This window comes from Rana temporaria, chromosome 2, assembly GCF_905171775.1.
Source record: "Rana temporaria chromosome 2, aRanTem1.1, whole genome shotgun sequence".
In the NCBI taxonomy this organism is placed as follows: domain Eukaryota; kingdom Metazoa; phylum Chordata; class Amphibia; order Anura; family Ranidae; genus Rana; species Rana temporaria.
Window position 1 is genome coordinate 371,437,364 of NC_053490.1, and position 25,502 is coordinate 371,462,865.

Below are 25,502 nucleotides of genomic sequence, written 5' to 3' on the forward strand. Positions count from 1 at the left end.
AAAACCACCAAATTCAGTTTTGTCACTATCATTCCAAGTGACTTTAGTAAAAGCTATATTGTCGATCTCACACTGTCAATGCGTACTATTAAACCCTCAGGTGTGATTAAAGGTAGTAGGTCAGGCTTGCATTCATTGACCGCTCTGTATCCCAATCATCCAAGGTCATGGAAGAAAGGAGGGAGGGGGGGTTCACTTCCTGCAAGTCCAGTGGCCTGGTCCATCTCCTGTGGAAGCCACTTATACAGGATATACCTGGGGCAGCTTTAATGGCATCAGCTTTAACTGGAGACATAGGCAAAGAATAACATGTTAAGTAACTGTATACTCTATGATTAAATCAGCTGCTGAATGGTGCTTAAAACTGAGGGTTTAATATCACAGGTTCCATTTATTGATATAAGAAAAACTGGGACAAAAATAAGAAAGCAGACTGCACAGGCTAATAAAAGAAGTGCAAGAAGAAAAGCACCCATAGGCATTGAACTATTTTTTGCATTTTAGTGTTGAAGACCGTAGTAAGGTTATGTCTTCATCCCATTTTGATAATGAACGACTGACATTGCAAAATCAACTATTACAAAAACGATTTAATAACTGCACAAACGGCAGTAGAGAAGCCTGTTAGGAAGGAGTTAACATGTCTATAGTTTTCTGGTAAAAATCTGATTTAAGATTTGTTGCTGCACCGGTTAAGTCTTTTTTTATTATTAAATAAAACCATATAACTGTTACTACTAAACATGAATCACATAAAATAAAAAAAAAAGGACTACGAAAGAGAAAAATAAAAATGTATATAAATAAATGTTTGCAAATGCACCTCCTGACACTATTTTGATCCAACATGGTTATCGCTGTGTGATCTGTCTTTCGTCACTTCCTATACTCTTTATGTACACAACATATTGCAGATGGTTGGCGCTTTATTATGCAATACTCTTCATGTTGCTGCCATTTAAAGTGAACTAATGAAAAAATGCCACTGCTGACTTGTTTTAGGCTTTATACATATGGACTTCAGTGTGGGAAAGCAAATCATTCAGGAAACATGGCGATGTTAAACATAGATCTTGATGGTAGCAATGACTGTCACTTTAAACAAGCTGCTAGCAGGCTTCAGTACCAAATACCTGCTAGAAGCTTAAAGTAACCCCCGCCGTGAAGGCAAAGGGCACTTTAAAAAGAGTTACACCATGAACATGTGCTTTTAGAAAAGGTTTCAAAGTCCAATAAATGTGTTGATTCTGTGTTTTATTATATACTTACACTTGTCCTTTAAAAACAGGTCAGCAATGGCAGTCTCTACCTTTAAGGTGCCAATGAAGGGCAACGTAAAAGGCTCCCTTTAGTGCTGATCCCACCAGCTATACATACTTGCTTTCTTTTTGTCCTTTCACTACTTTGTTTACCACCAGGCATGAAGAAGGGGAGCTCTAGTTAAACATTAAGTCATGTTTCTTCTTTATGTTCTTGGCAGTCAGAGAAACAAGGGAGCAAAGTAAAAATCAGTATGTACTGTTGGCGAGTCTTCCAATCAAGATTGTCCGTTTGATCCTGCATGAGCAAAGGAACGGGTTTGCTACAAATCCTCAAAGCAATCTCACTCTTAGAAGATGCGATAAGTCAACATCAAGTCCAAGAACATCAGCTGAACACAATTTTTTTATATTTGGAATCTGGAATTTGCCCCTTGGACTTTAATCTTCTGAGTGCTTCTCTCATGTGACGAGGCTGTAGTGGGGGGTTTTCTCCCCACTTTTCACAAACATCCAAAGCTGGGAAAACAAAATAAAACCAAAACAATTAAATCAATTAACTAGAACACGTCACTTGTATTAATATAGCTGAACAGACGGAAATAGAAAGAAAATATTCTGCACATTCATTGAGATAATGTGCTAATAACTAATATAATGTCAGTTTTACTTTACACTTCGTGGTAAAATGCCCATTCAACCAGGTCACTAAATTATTTTAAATCTGAATTCCATATGGTGTGCTGCAGTTTGCATATCCCTGGTCTATTGGATTGTGGCCAATCAGTGGACCTCCAGCTGTTGCAAAACTACAAGTCCCATCATGCCTATGTCTCTGTGTGCCAAACTTGTGGCTGTCAGTCTTGTTAGGCCTCATGGGACTTGTAGTTCTGCAACAGCTGGAGGTCCGCTAATTGCATATCCCTGCTATAGACTATTTTCTGAAAGCACGCCAAAGATGCAGCATGCAGAACATTTGGTGTGCTTTTAGAAAATACACCAAAAACGTGCAGCATAATAGAAAGTCAAAGGGAAACCGCGGGTCCACCTGTGTAGTGGCCAAACCGCAGCGCAGCAGTGTGAAACTGGCCTAAGAATTGGCTTTGCCTAAGGGTTTTTTCACATGGGCGGTCCGCTTGGCGTGTGACAGGTCTTTCTCCACTCACTGCGCAGAGCAGAGACTGACAGTGTCCTGCTCTCCCCTATAGGGAGAAAAATAACTGCCTGGCAGTTTTCATCTGATCCCATCCTCCAGACAGATGGAAAATAGGATCATCATCCATCTGGATTTGGCGGACAGGATCGGGTTATCGGCAGGTGTCAGCAGACTGCTGCTGACATCTGCCACTCCATAGGGGTGAATGAAGGGTCCGATCAGGCCCCTCTGGAAAACTGACAGGCAGACCTGATCTGACTGCCCGTGTGAAAAGGACCCTTATTTGGATGGTCATTGAGACGACAATATGGTGAGCCAGACATACAGCCATAACCATAGCTCAAGTTCATTCATTTTTGCAGGTATAGCAGGCCTTAAAACTAAACTTGTTATGTTAATGGAAACGTTAAAAAAACGCTCAGTTGATTAAAAAAAACAAAAAAAACCCAAAAACACGCACACACACAGGCAAAATTACATGAATGTTTTGTTTTTCTAATGCTTGTTGTTTCCAGCCCCTTCTATGTAATGCCACATGTTTTTTTTTTACCAACTTCATTTTCTTTGCAGTGGTGGCTCTGCATCCATGGCGATGGTATTATGGTGTCACTGCATCATGCATGCTCCCCTCCCCACACAGCTGCTGTGTGTGCCAACACACAGGCAGCATAACGTGACTGGAGATGAAGAGGCCATGTGAACTTCATTAAATCTTAGTACTGAATGAAACTTGTGCGCATGCGCATTTTAAAAGTACTCATGGACATGTAGTCACACTGGCAGGGCTTCCTATAGTTTTTTTTCTTGTGCGCTTCCTGACCGAAGGCAGCAGGAGCACTGGACCAGGTGCAGAGAGCAAGCCAAACACAATAAAATCAGCACAAGGGACATAACTTACAGGCAGTAGAATTTGTCCCTTTGTATGAATTCCTCTAAGTTAGTGAAAATCATCTGTCCTGCCATCTCCTCCACCATAATTGTCCAGGGTTAATACAATTAAGGGGCTGTCACAGGCTCTCATCAAGAAAGTGATCTAAAAATGTAGGATAGGTGGATGATTGATAGCTTTTCCCCCTTCCATCAGATTGTGTTTCATTCACAGAAGCCGTAGGACAGCTTTATTCAATTAACCCCTGCAGAAGAGGAATCAGCACAAGCAACAAATTCTACTGACTAAGACCCCATACACACTATTAGATTTTCTGCAGATTTTTGTCTTCATTTTTACCAAAACCATATAATATCAGGTCAAACCCCAAGTGCTAGTTCACACCAGACGCAGTTCCGTGTGCTTTTTTTCTGCGCTAAAAATGAATGCACAGTGTTGTCCATGTTTTCCAATGGCTCTAGTTCACACCAGTACAGGCAGTTTCTGGTGCAGAATCTGACCGGAACTGACTGTATTGGTGCAGAAAAGAAAAAAAAAACGGAACTGCATCTGGTGTGAACTGGCCCTAAGAGTTTTAATGTGTATGCAATCAGGCAGGCCCTTGCACTACATGGTTTTGGTAAATCTAAAGACAGAAATCTGCATAAAATCTAATAGTGTGTATGGGGCTTTAGTTATGTCCCTTGTGCCGATTTTTCTGTTTGTGATATTGGCTACTTTTTGGCTTTAGGAATTCTAGTTTTCACAAAGAGTTTACAATACAAATTCTGGAGGACTGTTTCAACACCATGAAATATAACCCAACACGTGTCCTTTATGAGCAGTAAAAAAATATAACATGTCATACATCCCACATAATGTAAGGAAAATCTCTTATGCATTGTACACACGATCGGAATTTCCAATGAAAAAAGTCAGACGGAATTTTTTCATCTGATATTCCGACCGTGTGTGGGCCTCATCTGACTTTTTTCATCGGAGTTTAGAAATAGCACATGTTTTTTTTCCGATGGAAAAAAATCCTATCGGAAATTCAGATTGTCTGTGTGGAACTCCGATGGAGAAAAAACGACGCATGCTCAGAAGCATTGAACTTCATTTTTCTCAGCTCGTCATAGTCTTTTACCTCACCGCGTTTTGGACGGTCGGAATTTGGTCTGACAGTATGTATGCAAGACAGCTTGAACAAAATTCTGACGGAAAATTCCATCGGAAATTTTGATTGTGTGTACAAGGCGTTAGAGTAAATTCTGTGAATCACATTCCTGGTTTTAATGCATAGTGAAGTAGGAGACACATACTGTAAATATACAAGGTTTTGGGGCTGCTGCAGTGATGTACAGGAACCTCTATGAGCTGAACTGGCTACCAGAGAAAGTCTAGTTCTTCTGGATGTCCTTGAAATGTGATATATTGACACAGCACTGATATTCAAGTTTTTAAAAAAGAACACTATAAAAATTACCTTCTTCTACAACCTCTCCAACAAAGACCTTTGCAATACCAGACATGGCAATCACTACATTCTGTGACACAGAGCAGCCTGTAATGGACTGAATCAGCTGAAAAAATGAGAACAAAAGGGCATTATATATGAAATTATTTAAGATTCTTCCAGAATTAAAGTAATCAATAGGAGAATGCATGTACAAGCTACTGGCATCTGAGCACAGGTATATCTTGTTTCTATTTATAAAAGTTTTCACCCAACTTTCAACCAGAATTCAAACTTACTTCCAAATTAATCCAATTAGAAAAATGTGTGAAAGTTGTGTAAATCTTATGTGGAAACACTATTAATCTGTTCTTTAAAAAAAAAAATTATATTAAGCTTTTCATGCTTTCTCATGTCAGATTTCACAATATGTAATGAAAAATAATACAAAACTACCATGTCTCTGGGACACGGTGTGCAAGATATATTCTCTCCGTGGTCCTGTTTTGGAAACTTGCGTTTCTCTCCTGAACAAAGTCCCCAACAGTTTACATGGTGGGTCAATAAAGGCCTCTACAGCAGTGGTCCCCAACCTTTTCGGCACCGGGGACCAGCTGCGTGGAAGAACATTTTCACAGGCAATGGCTGGTGTTGGCGCTTCAATCATCACGGCACCATGGTTGATATGGTGTCAGGGTCATTGAAGCGCATTATTTATATTATTACATTGTAGTAATAAATTAAATAGTTCAACTTGCAATAATGTAGAATCAGTGGAAGCCCTAAGCGTGTCACTTGCCACTGTCGCCTGCTACCAGATGTGGAGAGTCACTTGCCACGCTGCCTGTCACCAGATGCGGAATCTCACTTGCCACTGTCGCCTGCTACCAGATGTGGAGAGTCACTTGCCACGCTGCCTGTCACCAGATGCGGAATCTCACTTGCCACATCACCTGCCACAAGATGTGGATTGTCACTTTCCACATCACCTCCCATGCTTACTGCCACAAGATGTGGATTGTCACTTGCCACGTTGCCTGTCACCAGATGCGGAATGTCACTTCCCACATCACCTGCCACAAGATGCAGAATGTCACTTGCCACATCACCTGTCACACTGCCTGCCACAAGATGTGGATTGCCACCTGCCACCAGATGCGGAGTGAGTGGAGCGTCCCTTGAGGTATATCATGCAGACAGCCGAGGGGGTGAACTACAAGTCCCAGCACACCTCACCTGTCACTGTTAACGTCACATCTCTGTGGGATCGCCCTTCTAGATGTAGCAGGGTGTCTCCCTCCTCATGCTGCAGCTGTATCACCTGGCAGAGGGAGGGTCGAGGACTCCATCTGTCACTCTCTGGCTCCACCCTTCTGCAAATTCCTGCTTAGCTGTCCGGGGGGCCCAGCAATCTGCGCCGCTGAACAAGGACTCTAAGTTTTCCCAGAGAGGACCTGCAGGAGAGAGGCGATGCGGGGCAGGCAGTGTGAGATGATGCCATCTCTCTGCTCCCCGCCTAACCTCCAACACCGAGGCAGAGCACTGGCTTTGAGGGCGGAAAAGCGGCGATGCAGGGGGCGGAGAGAGATGATATCTCTGCTTGCCTGTCCGCTCACTTCTTCTAGCGACCCAGCGCTCTCATGCCAGGAGCCCAGCATGTCTCTTGAAGGCCGCCCACACCCGCGGCCCACTACCGGGCTGTGGCCCTTCTGCAGGCGGACCGGGGGTTGATTACCCCTGCTCTACAGAATACCTCATTTTATAGACCAAGGATATGCAATTAGCTGACCTCCAGCTGTTGCCAAACTACAAGTCCCATCATGCCCCTGTCTCTGGGTGTCATGCTTGTGGCTGTCAGAGTGTTGCTATGCCTCATGGGACTTGGAGTTCTGCAACAGCTGGAGGTCCGCTAATTGCATATCCCTATTATAGACCATAAAGCCCTCTACTTATTGGAGAACTTACAAATGCCCCCTTCAGAGGCATTCCACCTTTGTCAGATCACCTTTTTATTTTATTTTTTTGTAGACACTGTGTTGGGATCAGGTGGATATCTCCACTAGGGCCTTCTATTAAAATAAGTGTTTGCGTGGTCCAGGGACGCATGCCAGTATTTCGGAGCTACAGTATACACTTTATTTGCGGACCAGGGGTTTTGAATTTTTTTACCAACTAACTTGGGAGACCAGGGGGGAGTCGTGATTGGTTGTAAATCTTTTCTCTTCTCGTATCTTTATTCACCTTTTCTTCCTTCTAGCTTTCATAACTCCTCGTGAACACTTTTGAAGTAGGCTACAGGGCCCCCCCTCTAGCCTAGCCCAAGTATGGAAGTATGGTGTTCCTCTGTTTGGCACTGGAAATTTTGTTCAGTTTTACAGAATCAATTCTTCTATTATTATTTTCCCTCAGGAACAATATACACATAATAGTTCAGAACCATCACGCGTGCAAGTATAATCTTTACAATACCTATAGTGAGTGAGTGGGCAACCACTGCATTCTGCACCTTCTATACATCTTCATCTTACCCCTCCATGCAGAGCTGGTTGTGGATTGCCACTTTAACATTGCTTAGTGATGGTGCGATCAGAATATGACTCTTCTGTTACTTCTCAATGTAACATTGGTTGCTTGATATTTTTTTTTTACAATAAAAATTATTGGAAAAGAAATAATACAATACTGACCCGAAAAAGAAAATGTATGAATTGAATTACTGGTACTTGGTGTGTGTGTGTGTGTGTGTGTGTGTGTGTGTGTGTGTGTGTGTGGCCTGGGGCTTACGGAACCGATGTGCAGATGAAGCTAATCAATAGGTCTAGAATCTGGGAGGACGTCAATAGATGCCCTCCCTGATCTGAATGACCGTGCTGTAGCAGTCATTTTGCATTAGCTTGGTCAGAAAGTGGTTAATAAAGATGTTTAGTCTTAAATTATTCTCCAGATTTCCTGTCACGTTAAGTAGTGTTTCAACCAAGCTGGTCCTAACAATCCATTTCCTTTACCAAGTGCTGCATTGGCTCCAAGCGCTGTATGAACTGTATGCAACTTCAGCTACAGACAGTACACAGGGCTGGGTCATGACTGCAAGACGGCTCCTGTCTCACACCAGAACAAAACAGAGTTGGTCTGAAGGGCGCTCAGCCCTTCAGAGGCAGCTTTGTATTCTATGAATGAAAACAAAGCCTTTTCTGATTGGCTGAGTCAGGTTGTGATGTCATCAGCCACCTTTCTGCCCCAGCCAATGGCTCCTGCCTTTGCGAAGAAAGAGCTGCTGCAGACAGGCATAGTGCTGGATCAAGATAGAACTCAGGTAAGTATAATAGGGGGGGAGGGGATGATAAACACTGGGGATGCATTAAATGTCCCACATTTAGACGCACTTTAGGCACAATATGTTTGTCTATGGTTTTGATGACAGGGTAACAATTATTACTGAATGTTTACAAAGACGGTACAACAAGTAACTTTAAATAAGGGTTCATGCAAAAAAACGTTGATTCCAACATCATACCCGTTTAATAGCAGCTTTAGGGAATGCAGAGCGTCTATACATCTCATAGCGATTTAGCTGTTCTTCTGAAAAGGACGACACCAGAATTCTACATGGAAAACAATGCGAGACATATTCAGGTATTACTGTAGGAAGTCTCAGAGAGTCCGTTCCAATGTATTCAGTTACTTACTGCATCTTCTGTATCTCATCCTCATCCACTTTCTGCTTCTTTTCTTTTTTCTCCTTTAGTTCAATTTTCATCTTCTTAGCGTTTAACGCATCCAATGTCTCTCCTGCTGCTCCTTCGGTCACCGGACTTTCCTCTGTTTTCACCTTGAAAATAACAATTTTGAACAACAATAAAAACAACAACAATAGTAATATTAAAGTGGATGTAAACTCACTCTCATGCTTTCTAAACTACTGCCATAGTGCTGATCTATAAGGATATACACGCCTCCTGCATGTATCCTTACCTGTCACATGTCTCCCCTCTGTCTGTTATGAGTAGAGGTCGACCGATATATCGGCCGATTTTTGCCACCTTTTAATTAATCGGCATCGGCCAATTGTTTAAAAAAAAAAGACGATTTTCTTCAGCAGGACTTGCCAATAGCTTCTGTATCATAGAAGTCATTGCAAGTTGCCTGAAATTTCCCTGCGACTTGTCTCTGGGCAGCCTGCCAAGTGTGAGAAAAGATACAATGTTACTACTTATCAATGAACTGAACTCCGTGTAGAAGTTCTCAGTTTAGCCATTTTAAAGACTAAATCTTTTCTGACACTTGTTGCTTACAAGTGAAAATCCTGTATTTTCTGCTAGAAAATTACTTAGAACCCCCAAACATAATATAAATATATATATATATATATATATATATATATTATATATATATATATATATATATATATATATATATATATATATATATATATATATATATATATTTATTTATTTATTAGTGCTGTCAAACGATTAAAATTTTTAATCGCGATTAATCGCATTAATGTCATAGTTAACTCACGATTAATCTATCTAATTTATGACGAATTTCCCCACAAATATCGCACAATTCTGCAAGTGATTATAATTTATGATCGCTGTTTTCTAGCTGATCTAAAACCATTTTTGACATAAAGGGACACTTTTGGACAATCTACAGTTTTTCAGGCAGAAAGAATAGTTTTTATTTTATAAAAGTACATGTAGGACACTGGACAGACCACTAGGGACAAAGGGGTGTGTATTTTTTACATACAGTACTGCAATCTATAAGATTACAGTATACTGTATGTAATGTGTTTGTTTACTTTTTTGAATTTGGCGCCGTTCTCCGCTCCCGTGCGTCGTAACGTCGCAGGGAACGGAGCTCGGTGGCACACAGGCACTGTGAATCGAGCGAGCACCCGCCGAGCGAGGAGGACCCGCCAAGCAAGGAGGACCCGCCAAGCAAGGAGGACCCGCCAAGCAAGGAGGACCCGCCAAGCAAGGAGGACCCGCTCGATCACACAGCGGGGAGGCATCGCTGGATCCAGGGACAAGGTGAGTAACTTGCCTGTGAATCCAGCGAGAAGGTAAGCCGCGCCGCTGCACACTCTGCACGTCCACCCCGAGGGCTCCTGCGTTAATCGCGCGATAAAAATATTGACGGCGTTAACATGGGTTTGCGTTAACGCCGTTAATATCGCGTTTAACGCACAGCCCTAATATATATATTTTTTTAGCAGAGACCATAGGGAATAAAATAGTGGTTGTTGCAATATTTTATGTCACACGGTATTTGTGCAGCGGTCTTTCAAAGGAAATTTTTGGGAAAAAATACACTTTAATGAATAAAAAAAAAAAAAAAACAGTAACGTTAGCAGTTTGTTTTTTTTGGTCCAAAAGTTTTGATTACCTGTTTTTGCGCCCGCTTCCAGATTCCCTTACCGAAGATGGCGGGGGCAGCACCCGAGAGCTGAGGGAGAGATCGGCTTCGGGTGCCGACATTGCGGGCGCCCAAGACAGGTAAGTGTCCATATATTAAAAGTCAGCAGCTGCAGTATTTGTAGCTGCTGACTTTTAATACTTTTTTTTTCCGGGGGGAACTCCGCTGCTTTCATACTGGAGCGGGCAGGCGTTGACGGTAAAACGCTGCTACTTTTAGCGGTGCTTTACCATCATTTTAGTGGCGCTATTCGGCTGTTCGCTATTCGGCTGCTAGTGGGGCGCATATAACCCAGCTAGCGGCCGATGAAGAGGTTAAATGCACCCGTGTAGCAACGCTGCAGAAGCGCATTGCAGTGCCCATTCATTTCAATGGACAGGAGTGGTGGAGGTGCGGTATACACAGCTCCAAAGATGCTGCTTGCAGGACTTTTTTAACGTCCTGCCAGCGCACCGCCTCAGTGTGAAAACACTTGGGCTTTCACACAGACTGCAGTGTTTGATCACTCAGTTCTCAGTCTTAGAGCTGGTCCACCTAGGTAAGTATGATTTTTAAGAGAAAAAATAAATAAAAAAAAGGACCATACTTCTCCTTTAAATCACATCCCACCAGGCCTATAGCAAATTGACGGTGTTTTATTTGTGCAGACTGGATGACATATGATGTCCTTCACAACATGTCGCTCGTGCGCGCCCCTTGGGGTGCGTAGCGGGCCGATCGGTGGTGCGGTGTGTCGATTGGACACACCGCATCTCTGATCACTGAAAAGAGCCTATGACGTAGGTTCTTTACCCTGTAAGCCTATCAGTGCAGCCCCAGCGATGCCTTTCGGTGCCCATTATCAGTGCCCATAAAGGCTGTCCATCAGTGCCACCTACTAGTGCCTCCTCAGTGCACATCAGTGAAGGAGAAAAACTGTTAGATCGTGGACGTCTGTTGATGTTGAGATTTTAGCGTTAAGTTGGACTTCTACTTTAAGTCAGTCTAAACAACTAGAAAAGATAAACACACATTCTGTGCGAAAGTTTCCAGAACTACAATGACACGGAAATGTACTTCTGTTCACCGGGACTCTCAATGTATCACCAGAACTATGTAACGTATTGCACCAAAGAAAACACACAGACGTTTCTTTATATTGCCCAGGTTAATATGCATTCCCCTCACCACGTTCTCCGCCTCATCCACCTTCTCCCGCGGTTCTGCGGCTTCGGTGATCATTTTCTCCTCGCTTGGGGCTGCTGGTTCTGAGTCCTCCATGTTTTCCTTCCGGAAGGAATCCCTATTACTCACGTGACATCATCTGCATGCGACCCGGAAGTACGTGATGACGTTTTCGAGGGGACTAGAAGTAGGTACGTAATTACGTTCTCGAGGGGGGATAGAAGGTACGTGATTACGTTCTTGAGGGAGGAGTGAGAAGTTCAGACTCCTCCCCTCAGTGGCTGCTGTGTTAGGTGAAGATACCGGAGAGATTTATTGTTTTTATGTGTATCGGAATGGAAGACGTTTTCCATACACAGGCAGATCTCTAAGTAAAAATAAAGGCTATTTATAATTCCTTTTCTCATTGCCTAGGATACCTTGTTAAAGGGGTTTTCCAGCCTTTTTTTTAAGTTTATTAAAAGCCAGCAGCTACAAAAAGTGTAGCTGCTGGCTTTTAATAAACAGTCCCACTCCTCCTGAAGCCCCCACTCCCCCCCCCCCCCCCAAAAAATGACATGCCAAATGTGGCATGTAAGGGGGCGAGGAGTGGATTAAGCGGAAGTTCAATTTTTAGGTGGAACTCCGCTTTAACAACTTCCATACGGGGCATTTTCACCCCCTTCCTGCCCAGACCAATTTTTAGTTTTCAGCGCTGTTGCACTTTAAATGACAATTGCGCGGTCATGCAACACTACCCAAATTAAATCTTTATGTTCCCCCCAAAAAATAGAGCTTTCGTTTGGTGATATTTGATCATCTCTGCATTTTTAATTTTTTGCGCTATAAACAAAAGAAGAGCGGCAATTAAAAAAAAACACACAATATTATTTACTTTTTGATTTAATAAATATCACAATTTAAAAAAAAAAAAAAATCCTCAGTTTAGACCGATACGTATTCTTCTACATATTTTTGGTAAAAAAAAATCGCAATAAGCGTATATTGATTGGTTTGCGCAAAAGTTATAGCATCTACAAAATAGGTGATAGATTTATGGCATTTTTATTTAATTTTTTAACTAGTAATGGCGGCGATCTGCGATTTTTATTGTGACCGTGACATTGCGGCGGACACTTTTGACACGTTTTTTGGGACCATTCACATTTATACAGCGATCCCTGCTATAAAACTGCACTGATTACTGTGTAAATGTGACTGTCAGGGAAGGGGTTAACACTAGGGGGCGCTAAAGGGTTAAAATGTTCCCTAAAGTGTGTTCTAACTGTAGGGGGGAGGAGACTGATGTGTGTTCCTCTGTACTAAGGATGAGCTCTGGCGTGTTCGCATACTACACGTACAGAGCCCGACAGGAAGTGTGCACGGCGCTGCGCTAATCACAGCCAGGGAGACATTTCCCGATCTCTGCAGCCGAGCATCGGGACAATGTCTCCCTGGCTGTGATTAGCGCAGCGCCGTGCACACTTCTTGGCGGGCTCTGCACGTGTAGCATGCGAACACGCCAGAGCTCATCCTTACTCTGTACTGGGAACACACATTGGTCTCCTCACCTCTGACAGGAGGTGGATCTGTGTGTTAACACATACAGATCCACACTCCTGCCGTGATCACCGGCAATCGCGGGTGCCCGGCGGACATCGCGGCTGCCGGGTCACGAGCAGTGCCACGCGCGCGCCCTAGATTGCCGGGAAGAAAAGACGACATATGATGTTCACCCGGATCTAGGGAGGATTCCTGCCAGCGTCATTTTATAATGGCCCGGGAACGAAGGGGTTAATACTATATAAGGTCCCATTCCCACTGAAATACATTTAATGTGCAAAAAATAAATGTGTGCGCATTTCCGTGTATTGTACGATGCATTGCGATTTTGTACGCCTCTCAGTGCTCCTCTACACACTTCATAAGATACAGGAAGTACAGACTACAGGTCCCGGGGGTTTCGTCACATATGGCTACCCGTCACAGTTTGCTCCGGAAGTGACATTCCGCTGAAAAATTTTGCACTGCGCATGCGCGACGCCGCCATATGCGTTCCACCTCTTTTACTACAAAATGGCACACTAAAACCGTGATGGGTAGCTGAATGTGACGAATCACCACCATCTTGCTACACTCCGCACTCCTCCACCCTAAGGATACAGTGAGAAGGGGACAAGCGGACATCTTTGTACACCCCCTGCAGTACTTAGAACTCTGTCTGACTGTTTATATGTTGAATTTTAAAAGCAGCGGCAAGCCTGCTGATCTCACAGGTTTGCTAATCTGACAGAAGTCCGCTGCTTTTAAAATTCAACATGTAAACAGTCAGACGGAGTTCTAAGTACTGCAGGGGGTGTACAAAGATGTCCGCTTGTCCCCTTCTCACTGTATCCTTAGGGTGGAGGAGTGCGGAGTGTAGCAAGATGGTGGTGATTCGTCACATTCCGCTTCCCATCACGGTTTTAGTGTGCTGTTTTTTCGTAAAAGTGGTGGAACGCATATGGAAGCATCGCGCATGCGCAGTGCAAAATTTTTCAGCGTGACGTCACTTCCGGAGCAAACTGACGGGTAGCCATATGTGACGATACACCGGCAGCAGTCAAACATCAGAACTTTTTTTTTCATCTTTAAGGCTAAGTTGATACTAAATTCGAAAGCAGGTGTTTTGCGACATGAACATCTGTAAAAATTGCATCGCCATTGTTCACGTGGTTGCATTATCATCGCAATGCGTTGCGTCAAATTTGACCTGGCACGTGTCGTTTGGCACTTCTCAAAAGCCTATTGATGTTGATATAAACGCGCTGTAAACGCATCACAAACCCTCCTATGGCATTGACAGCTCCATACAATAAAAACTAAAAAAAACAACACAGAAGAGGAATCTGGCAAGTGTTTTTTTAATGTGACGGATGCATAAAAAATGCATCATTAGCACATTTCTTTGCACGTCTAAATGAGACCTTAATGAGTTACATTGCATTGCGTTTACATGCGCTAGCACATGCTGCTTTTTTTAAGCACACATGACCGCAACGCAACTACATTCATTACAAAACATTTACAAACACATCCAAACAAGTCTGGATGACATTAGCAAATATTAAAGCGGGGGTTCACCCAAAAAAAAAAATTTTAACGTTACATTCAGCCGAGTTGTCAGAATGACAATCGGCTGTTTTTTTTTATTTTATCCCCATACAAACCGTATTTTCACCGCCGCTTCCGGGTATGTCTTCTGCGTGACTGGGCGTTCCTAATTGATTGACAGGCTTCCGACCGTCGCATACAGCGCGTCACAAGTTGCCGAAAGAAGCCGAACGTCGGTGAGCAGGCGCCGTATAGAGCCGACTCGCAGTCCAGTCCCGCAGAAGACATACCCGGAAGCCGCGTTGAAAATACGGTATGTAGGGGGATAAAATAAAAGAAAACAATGAATGTAATGTTAAAAAAAAATTTTTTGGGTGAACCCCTGCTTTAAGGGAAGGTGACCCCTTGACGTGCCACATTTGGCATGTCATTTTCTCACTTCCTCCCGTGGTGCCGGAAAGAAGTTCACCTCTCCCCCCTCCCTCTCGGCAATCATCTTGGACACGTCACAGGTCCCAGATGATTGCCCGGCCAGTCACAGTGCGCAGTGCGGCTTGCACGAATGCGCAGTGCGTGCCTGGCTGTGAAGCCACAGCCGGGCACCCACAGAGTAGTGATGCTGGCGCTGCGGAGAGGAGGGGGAGAGGAGCGGGGCTTTGTTCCCCCTCATCGCTGGACCCTGAGACATGTAAGTGTCCGATTTATTACATTTTTTTTTTTAGTCAGAACTCCGCTTTAAGTAAATCAGCTTCATTACATTCATGTTGCCAACAACACGTCGTTATGATTTGTCTGGATTTATAATAACTTTTACATCTTACAATTCCACAGAAACCATTATACACACCAGTGGCAACCCGCTCATTAGGGACGCCGCCCCCTAATCCATGCGTCCAGCCACTAATCTCCATGCAGAAAGCCAGACGCATATTAAAGCGGGGGTTCACCCTAAAATGAACTTTTTGGCTAACCTATCTCTAGCCTTAATAAAGGCTTGTAGCATTGTCATTTTTTTTTAAGGTGTACACTTACCTGTCTTCAGCCGTACTTCCGGGTCTTCTTCCTTGCGGGGAGTGGGCGTGTCGTCCTTTTCCCCGATGGGGAGCTCTGCGCAATGTCTCCTGGGAGTGAGTGTAGATCACAGGAGACGATTGACGTGCGGGTCAAGCACGTCATCGCCTTCTGAAAATATCCGACGGGGACTCGGCTCTATACGGCGCCTGCGGTGTAGAGCTGACTGCGCAGGCGCCGTAAAGTGCAGAGTCCCCCTCGGATATTTTTGGAAGGCGATGACGCGCTTGACCCGCACGTCAATCATCGATGCCTCGTCTTAGGAACGCCTACTCCCCGGGGGAGCGAGAACCCGGAAGCCGGGTGAATAGAACCCAAAAAAATCGTAAGTACAGCTGGAAAAAAAAAATCCAGCATACTGTTGATGTCAGCAGTATGCTGGATATAACTGTATATAGATTTTTTTAGGCTGATTAGGGTGAACCCCCGCTTTAAGAGGAAGGCAAAAAAAACAGCAAAGCATGATCTGCTCCAGGGGCGAGGGATTCCTTCCTGAACCCCCAAGAAGCAATCAGATATTCCCTGGATCAACTACCCCTGGTGTTACCTATAAATATTAGTATCCAGTTATAATGTGAGCATTTAGGAATGTATCCAGCTCTTTTATAAAACAATCTACTGAGATGACCAGAACTATTTCTTGAGGGAGTCTATTCCACATTTTCACAGCTCTTAGGCTCTGTTCACACTTAGGCATTCCGAATCGTGGGCGGAATCACCGCAAACATCTTTTGGGAGACAGAGGTCCCACAATTTTGTTTGTGCTATTTTGCCACGATTGGCGGGTGACAATCGCATCAAAATTGCGCTGCGTTAGGGGTGCCATTCAAAGCAAGCTTGCATCGATTCGAGAATTGCGGGCAGAATTGCGGGCAGAATTGCAGCGATTTTGCCCGCAATCCAAATTGCCTAAGTGTGAACGGAGCCTTACCGTGAAGAAGCCTTTTCCGTATGTGGAGGTTAAAGCGGAACTAAACCCATTGTTTAACCACTTCGTATCCGGGCCATTGTAGTTTGACGGCCACAAGGTGGCTCTACAATGCCGGGAGGACATCTATTGTCCTCGGCTCCTCCAGCCACTGGGGGGCGTGCGTGCCCGTCACATCACTGAGGTGCCTGGTGGCTGCGACGTCCGCCAAGTACACGCGATCAGCCGTTACACAGCCAAGGACGTGAATCTGTGTGTGTAAACTGTGTCATAGTCCATATGTGCTGTGTCCCTTGTACATATGACACAGATCGGTCACCTCCCCCAGTCAGTCCCCTTCCCCCAGAGTAAGAATCACTCCTAGGGAACACATTTAACCCCTTCCTCACCGCCTAGTGTTAACCCCTTCCCTGCCAGTCACATTTATACAGTAATCAGTGCATATTTATAGCACTGTTCGCTGTATAAATGTGAATGGTCCCAAAAATGTGTCAAAAGTGTCGGATGTGTCCGCCATAATGTCGCAGTCCCAATAAAAATCACAGATCGCCATTACTAGTAAAATAAAAATAATAAAAAAATGTCATAATTCTATCTCCTATTTTGTAGGCGCTAAACGTTTTGCGCAAACCAATCACTATACACTTATTGCGATTTTTTTTTTCTTACCAAAAATATGTAGAAGAATACGTATCGGCCTAAACTGAGAAAAAAAATGGATAATTATTATATCAAACAGTAAAAAATATTGTGTTTTTTTTCAAAATTGTCGTTCTTTTTTTTGTTTATAGTGTAAAAAATAAAAGTCGCAGAGATGATCAAATATCACCAAAAGAAAGCTCTGTGGGGAAAAAAGGACGTCAATTTTGTTTGGGAGCCACGTCGCACGACCACGCAATTGTCATTCAAAGCGTGACAGTGCCGAAAGCTGAAATTTCACCTGGACAGTAAGGGGGTATATGTGCCCAGTAAGCAAGTGGTTAAAAAAACTGTTCTATTCCTGGCACGTGCTGGGAATATACCTGTCACATTCGTTGTGCTCTCAACCAAACTGTAAAACCATCAAATGACTGGAGTTATAACTGATCACTTGCAGCAGCATGGCAACTGCAGATCAAACAGAGGCCCAGAGGGCAACTTCCTTGGCTGAAAACGATAGGAGGGTTTAAGGGAGAAAGAGGTTAAGAAAGAAAGGGAGAAAGAGGTTAAATACATTCTCAAATCTTTTAGTTAATAAGTCTCAATGAGTGGCTGGAAACAACCCACTAGAATTGGCACCATTTCTTCCATTAAAACTAAAGGGTTAGTTTAAGGCCCCATTCACATGAGGCGGACTCCGTCGGTACGGAGTCCGCCTGCTCCCGCCAGCTCTGCGGGAGATCAGTCCGCAGATCTCCGCTGAGCCGGCGAATGACAAGCTCTTCTCTGCTCACTGAGCGGGGAGGGGCTTGTGCAGCACCGCTGATTCCTATGGAGCGATCTGATGAAAATGGACAGCATGTCCGATTCAGTTCGCATGTGTTGCGCTTTACAAGTTTCTCACTTACTCACTCAAATGGGAAGCCAGGATCAGGAACCAGTAGTCAGTACAGAAGCGGAGTGCAGAAGCAAGGTCAAGGCAAGCCAGGTTCAGCAACGGGTATCAGGCAGGATAATAGCAGGATTCAGGGTATCAAGGAACAGCTGAAGACCAAACAGCAATGGTCAGGGGTCAGAGCACTTCCTTATGTAGGCCGTCTGGTGCCAATTGGCGTTAGGGACATGCTGCACGTGCCACATGCACATGGCCACGCTGCTCCTGCACGCAGTCCGCTGCGCACCTAGGCATCTGCAGATGCCCGCACTCATGCGCACGGGTGCTCACCGGACATAAACTAATGTTTTTTCTTACATAGTCACATGTACAAGCTGCAGATCAGACAGCAAGGTCTCTGTGCAGCTTTGAGCCAATCACTGAAATCACTCTGCAACATTGTTAACCCTTAGATGACCCCTGCGCTGGGTGGCAGATCCATGACATTAGTTGTGTATCATGGGAAATGTAGTTCCAAAACATCTGGTGTGCCAAGGTTTGCCATCACTTGCCTAGGTAAACGGAAGCAAAAGTTCTCCTCCCTCCCGCAGTCTTCTGGGTAAGGATGAGCTCCAGCGTGTTCACATGGTACACGTGCAGAGCCCGCCAGGAAGTCTGCACGGCGCTGCGCTAATCACAGCCAGGGAGACATTGTCCCGATGCTCGGCTGCAGAGATCGGGAAATGTCTCCCTTGCTGTGATTAGCGCAGCGCCGTGCAGACTTCCTGGCGGGCTCTGCACGTGTACTATGCGAACACGCTGGAGCTCATTCTTGCTTCTGGGACACGTGATAGGTCAAAAAGACTGCAAGACAACTTGCAATGTGCAGTGCCGCTCGCGCCTTGAGCAGTGTGCACCCAGCTGTGAAGCCACAAGCTGTCACAGCCGGGTGCCCATAGTAAAGATGCAGGCACCAGGAAGCAAGGACACAAAGTGAAAAAGGTTGGGCTGAGCCCAGCGCTGGATCATGGGACAGGTGAGTGGCAGTTTAATAAAAGTCAGCAGCTACAGTTTTTGTAGCTACTGACTTTTAATTTTTACACAGGAGACTCCTTACCACATAGTTAATTGGTATAGACAGGTAGTTCCTGTCTTTGCTGGTTGGGTCAGAAACACCCATTGAGGACTGTAATGTGGGATAAAGGCTTGTTTCCAGGAAGTAGACAGAGAACTGAGCCTCATGACTTTATACACACAGGAACTGCTGTTGCTGTTGTAATTCATCCAGACAAGAAGCAAAGACTATTATGCAAGTAAAATAAGCAAAATGTTTCACTGTCATTATTGTGATAATGAAAATCAATATGCAAAAAAAAAATGTATTTTTAAACAATAAAAGTCTATTCATGTGATCCACAAAACTTGGTGATAATTAAAGTGAAAAAGGAGATCCAAAACACCAAAAAGTCTTGTTGTGAAAGAAAAATAGTGATGTCCTTTCAAATCAACTGTAATGCCGCGTACACACCATCACTTTATGTGATGGAAAAAAATGACATTTTCTGTGAAGTAAAAAAACAACGTTTTTGAAACTTCAATTTTCAAAAACGACGTTGCCTACACACCATCGTTTTTTCACAATGGTCTAGCAAAGCGAGGTTACGTTCACCACTTTTTTCCATTAAAGCTCGCTTCATAACTAGCTTCTGGGCATGCGCGGGTTTATAAACGTCGTTTTAAACGTCGTTTTTGCTACACACGGTGATTTTTTGTAAAACAAAAAGCGACGGTTTTTGAAAAACGACACAAAAAATTAAAGCATGCTTCAATTTATTTTTGTCGTTTTTTACAAGACATAAAACGACGTTTTCCCCCACACACGGTCATTTAAATTGACGTTTTTAAAAACTTCGTTTTTTTTCATCACATAAAGTGATGGTGTGTACGCGGCATAAGTGTTAAACCTTGTGCTCCCCGTGAGGTAATTAAAGGGGTGGTTCACCCTAAAAACTACTTTTTCTTATTCCACTGCCCCCCCACATTACAATCCGATTTTTTCATGCTGTACATACCTTAGTACAGCATATTCACCCGTGGCATCCGGCTTGCGAGTCCCGCGGGAGTGGGCGTTCCTAACATGTCTGTGATTGACGTTTTGCCCAAAAACGAGCTCCCCCCGTCGCGTAAGCCGCGTCACGGTTGGCGAAAGGAGCCGAACGGCGAGTCGGCGCTATACTGCGCATGCGCATCGCCGTTCGGCTCCTTTCGCCAATCGTGACGCGGCTTGCGTGACGGGGGGAGCTCGTTTTTGGGCAAAACGTCAATCACACACGTTAGGAACGCCCACTCCCGCGGGACTCGCAACCCGGATGCACGGGTGAATATGCTGTACTAAGGTATGTACAGCATGAAAAAAATAATAAGAGCCTTAATCGGATTGTAATGTGGGGGGGCAGTGGAATAAGAAAAAGTAGTTTTTAGGGTGAACCACCCCTTTAAAGTAAATATATCCTCTTAAAAAGATATCATGACCTTTCAAGGCCGATATGTGCATCAGTGATTTGTTACTCCTCACTACAGGTATATCCAGCTCAGCTTTTCCACCTGTTATATGTTGTGTCTATCGATCTCCAACAAGCCTCAGATCCAATTAAGCCAAAAAGCCATGTCTCCACAGGAAAGTGAGCAAGCAGGGCAGGCCAACACATCGTACCATTATGCAAGTATTGATCGTTCTTATGGTGCACTGCACAGAATCGCCAGCTAAAAACAAGGATACCTAAATGTAAACGCTGCTAAACGCGGCATTTAAAAGTGAATGTCGTTTACTATCGGTCACGTTAAATAGTTCAGGAGAGGTTACAAAACGTCTTAGGGTGACCACGTGTCCCGGATTGCCCGGGACAGTCCCGCATTTTGCAGGTCTGTCCCGGGCACCTTCATTTCAGGACAATACAGTGTCCCGGAATGAAACTGACACAGCCACCCCCCAAGCCAAACTAATGCCCCCCAAAAAAGGCTGCCACATCACCGCTTTACTCACTGACAGTACTTATTCTGTCCGGGAGTGCCTGGGGGAGCACAATCCTCGCCCCTTACTTGTGATTGGAGAAATCCTAAATCCCGCCTCTTGTGTCCAATCACTGTGCTGTGATTCGTTACAGCACAAGCTGATTTTTGGGAAGGGGGAGTGTCCCTGAATGGTAGTTTGGAAATGTGGTCACCCTACGTCCCGTGTACATTAAGCCTAAACATTTGTACAGTGTCCTAGGCCCGGTTCACACTGATGCGCTGTGAATTTGGTCAGTTTTTTGTCCATTCTAAGGTGCAAATTTTATGGCGAATTTACCGTGATTTTAACGCAAATTTCAGGAGTGGGACATAGCTGCGATTAATGTTCTAGCCAATGAAATCATAGTGTAAAAAAAAAGGTGTTAACTTCCTTTGTACTTTCTGGTTTTTGTGAAGAATCACGGGGAAGAATTCTCACATATGTGAACCATCATTGCGATTCCAGAACGATTTGCACTGATGTCTATTGAGACTAAATTCACAACGCAGTAAAGTCGGACAAGACCTTTTTTTTATCGCATCGCATTCGTAGAGGAATCGCAACGCATGTATGTGAACGACCGTCATTGAAAACAATGACTTTAGGGATAACATGCGAATTCAAAGTGTTTTTGACGCATCGCATTCGTTATGAACTTACACAAGTGTGAACTGGGCCTTAATGATAATAATTTAAATCTGCAGTTCTCTTGTGTGAGTAATTGAAAATCGATTGATTTTGTGGACATAACACTAGAGGGCAGTGTAACCACAGGCATAGTTAGCTCTAGAATGTTTTGCAAATCCACTGCATGCAAATCGCTCTTCTTAGCAAATAACTTTCATCCCTCACACACCATTAAATCAGTGCCTGAGGGGAGTTTATCGGAGTAATGAGGAATTGCTCTACAGTGGAGGATTATGCTATGGAGTGTAATGTAACTTCTAATAGGTTGAAAGAACGAGGTTACCATGATTGGTAGATTTGTAGAGGTAATAGAAAAGCATAAAAAAGGGATAGATCAGACCTGGTCAGTAAGGATCAGGCTAATCTGCAGAAATGTCTCCTTCTCAGTGTAATACAGATAGGTGATCGATATTGTTAAGCTTCCTGTTCTTTTTTTGCGATTAAAGACCTATTTTCTACATTGAGAAATGGCTTCAGGTTTTCTCGATGAAGGCACCCACCTTAGCAACCTTTTTGTCCCCCAGTTTGTTTTAATCTATTCCTCATGGACACACATGGCTCTCTTTGGCTGGTTCAAATCGTTGTGCTCTTAATAGCTGCATATACTGTAGAATGCAGAAAAATGCACTAAAGTCCAGTTGTTTGCTACTGGCAATGTTTAGTTATTAAACAATATATTAAAGTGTATGTGACACCAATATTTCATATTCCTGATATGTGCCTGTTGTACTATGTACATTACTTGTATTAAAAAGTATCCTGTTCTCTTTGCATTTACCCACACTATACTTTTGTACCATGCAGTGCGTTTTAAAGTAGTGCATGCACTTTGGTGTTCTTGCGATCTTAGCCCATTTAAATTGAATGGGCTGAAATCGCATTGCACAGAACTGCAAGTGAATCACAAAGGAAGTCACAGCGCATTCCTGTGCGATTCATGGTGTGAGTGTGAAAAGTGTACTCTCCAATATATAGGTTATACAAGTAAACCTTTAAGAGTGAGAGTCAGTGAACATTTTAATGACTCAATGAATCCTAATGCTAAGAACATTTCAGACATCTCAATACATTTTAAGAATATACATGGAGGAGGAACGAGCGCCTTTTCTTTTTATGGGGTTGAGTATTTACTTAACCACTTGCCCTCCGGAAGGTTTACCCCCCTTCCTGACCAGGCCATTTTTGGCGATATGGCACTGTTACTTCAGCTGACAATTGCATGGTTGTGCGACGCTGTACCCATAAAAAATTGATGCATTTTTTTCACACAAATAGAGATTTCTTTTGGTGGTATTTGGTCACCTCTGGGTTTTTTTTGTTGTGCTATAAACAAAAAAAAGACTGACAATTTAAAAAAAAATTTCACTTGTTTCTTGCCACCTTTATAAGGGAAAGGAGTTGTGGTATAAATTTATGCTTGGTGTGCCATGGGCTGTTCTATGACTAATGCCGCATACACATGACCGTTTTTAATGTCATGGAAAAAACAACGTTTTTCTCAACGTGATTCTAGTCAAGCCTGCCTTGCATACACACGATCGTGAAAAAAAAAAAATGCTTGAGCAAAGCGCAGTGACGTACAACACGTACAACGGCACTATAAAGGGGACGTTCCATTTGGATGGCGCCACCCTTTGTGCTGCTTTTGCTGATTTTGTGTTAGTAAAAGTTTGGTGAGAGACGATTCGTGCTTTTCAGTCTTCGTGCTTTTCAGTCTGTTACAGCGTGATGAATGTGCTATCTCCATTACAAATGCTAGTTTTACCAGAACGAGTGCACAAGTTTACATCAGTTTTCATGTGCGTTTTTGTGAGTTTTATACACACCACAGATTCCTGCGCAGAAAGAAAAATCTGCACGATACCATTGTTGCGATGTGAATAGGGCACATAGAGCAGAGGTCTCCAAACTATGGTCCTCCAGTTGTTCAGGAACTACAATTCCCATTATGCCTAGTCATGTCTGTGAATGTCAGAGTTTTACAATGCCTCATGGGACCTGTAGTTCCGCAACAGCTGGAGGGTCGTAGTTTGGAGACCCCTGACATAGAGAATCATTTTTTTTGTGCCCTTGCAGAACCTGTGCAGAAAAAGGGACATCTCTGCACATGATGTGAACGAGGCCTAAAGCCCCGTACACACGGGCTGAATGTTGGGAGACGATGGCTGGTTAAAAAAAAAAACAGACATTCGGCCCTTGTGTACGCTGGTCTGTCCAACAAAAGTGGACTGGCTTCTGTCAGACAAGCATGCTGGAAAACCAGCAGCTGTCTGACTCTCGATCAGCATCTTCAAGGCCAATGGCAAAGAGCACTGATCTGAGTTTTCTGAAACAGGGGGCGTCAGAAGAACACAACAACTCACATGGTTAGTACAGCAGCTCCGACCAGAGCTGTCAATTTCATTAGAATATGTTTCCTTTAGCTCATGAATGTGACAAGGAAATTACCAAACAAATGTGGTCTCTCATATATATCACTCTGTCAATTACTAAAAACAGAAGAAAAAAAAAAGATCCTCTTTGCAGTAACTGTAAGTACAATAGCAAGGAAATTGTGCAATTTCACTGTAAAAGATGTACAGCACGTTTGCTTTCTTGTCTCACACCACGGCATATCTATATATCGTCACATTTTTACAAGTTCATTCCTGGTTACCTATAACAAGCTTGTAATAAAGCCAATGACACAGGACTCAGATTTTATGTTTTAATAGTTACAAAGAACCTCATTAGCATGATTAAAAAGTAACTATTGCAATACACCGATATCAAAATGGCTTTGTTTTTGTTTTTTAGAAAATATACATAACGTTTTTTTTATCTATACACACAAACTACAACAATCTCAGTTGCTGACAGATTCTCTCATAGGTTTACTGATTTTTCCAATTGGTCTCCAGTACTTTGGGGGATTTCTTTCTCGGCTAACATCTGCAGTCTTTTAATAGATGAGTCCCGACGAATGAGACTTGGGCCCCATAATCCTTGAAATCTACCAGCAGAGGCTGTGCGTTTTTCTGGTAAAATAAAAACACATTTTGAGAATTAAAAGGTATTTGTAAATGTAGTTAACCACCTCAGCCCTGGAAGGTTTTACCCCCTTCTTGACCAGGCCAAATTTTTGCTATTAAGCACTGTGTTACTTTAACTTGTAATTGCTTGGTCATGCAATGCTGTACCCAAACAAAATTTATATAATTTTTTCACACAAATAGAGCTGGTGTATTTTTGAAAATTAAACAAAGAAACCAATTGGTTTATTCAAGCAACACAGACAACACTTTTAGTCACAAAGTGAGAACCCCACATCTTGCTGACCTATTAAAATGTGGTTCCCACATAAAAATTACTGGTTGCAGAAGTAGTGCACATGATCTGTGTAAACAATAGCCTAGATTCAGGTACGTTGCCGCAACTTTGCGGCGGCGTAGCTTAAGGCATTTAAGCTACGCTGCCGTAAGTTAGCGAGGCAAGTACATGATTCACAATGTACTTGCCTGCTAAGTTACGGCGGCGTAGCCTAAAGCGGGCGGGCGTAAGGGCGCCTAATTCAAATCTGTGTAAGGGGGCGTGTTTTATGTTAATGGGGCTTGACCTTATGTTTTTGACGTTTTTTTTGTTCACTACGCATGCGCCGGGCAGTGTGCATTGCGGCTAAGTACACCGCACGGGCCTATTGATTTCGACGTGGACGTAAACAACGAAAATCCCGATTCACGGACGACTTGCGCAAACGACGTAAAAATGTTGAATTTCGACGCGGGAACGGCGGCCATACTTAACATTACTATTCCAACTAGGGCCTAGCTCTAACTTAAGGCGGCCTATCTCTTACGTAAACGGCGTAAAAGT

General features: G+C 43.5%; 2 protein-coding genes across 3 annotated transcripts in view; both read right to left on the bottom strand.

Moving 5' to 3' along the window:
• Positions 1–365: 365 nt before the first annotated feature.
• TAF11 (TATA-box binding protein associated factor 11) lies at positions 366–11,508 on the bottom strand. The gene is made up of 5 exons (XM_040337781.1): positions 11,331–11,508; positions 8,426–8,568; positions 8,254–8,341; positions 4,770–4,866; positions 366–1,778 (listed from the first exon to the last, which is right to left on the bottom strand). Exons 1-5 carry the CDS (start codon positions 11,421–11,423, stop codon positions 1,648–1,650), a joined length of 552 nt encoding a protein of 183 aa, XP_040193715.1. The 5' UTR covers positions 11,424–11,508; the 3' UTR covers positions 366–1,647.
• A 12,835-nt stretch (positions 11,509–24,343) lies between these two features.
• DEF6 (DEF6 guanine nucleotide exchange factor) overlaps positions 24,344–25,502 on the bottom strand; it is a 111,765-nt gene continuing 110,606 nt past the window's right edge. For both annotated transcript variants that reach the window (XM_040337783.1, XM_040337782.1), the window contains one exon: positions 24,344–24,667. In XM_040337783.1, coding sequence (XP_040193717.1) covers positions 24,575–24,667 — 93 coding nt within the window. In that variant the 3' untranslated portion in view covers positions 24,344–24,574. The remainder of the gene's footprint in view (positions 24,668–25,502) is intronic.

Excerpts from the sequence above, each read along its gene's own strand:
- TAF11 (XM_040337781.1), bottom strand. The coding sequence starts at position 11,423 with ATGGAGGACTCAGAACCAGCAGCCCCAAGCGAGGAGAAAATGATCACC. Across the intron at positions 4,867-8,253 it reads CTAAAGCTGCTATTAAACGG|CTGATTCAGTCCATTACAGG; the intron begins GTATGATGTTGG and ends TCATTTTTTCAG. Across the intron at positions 1,779-4,769 it reads TGGAGAGGTTGTAGAAGAAG|CTTTGGATGTTTGTGAAAAG; the intron begins GTAATTTTTATA and ends TTGTTTTCCCAG.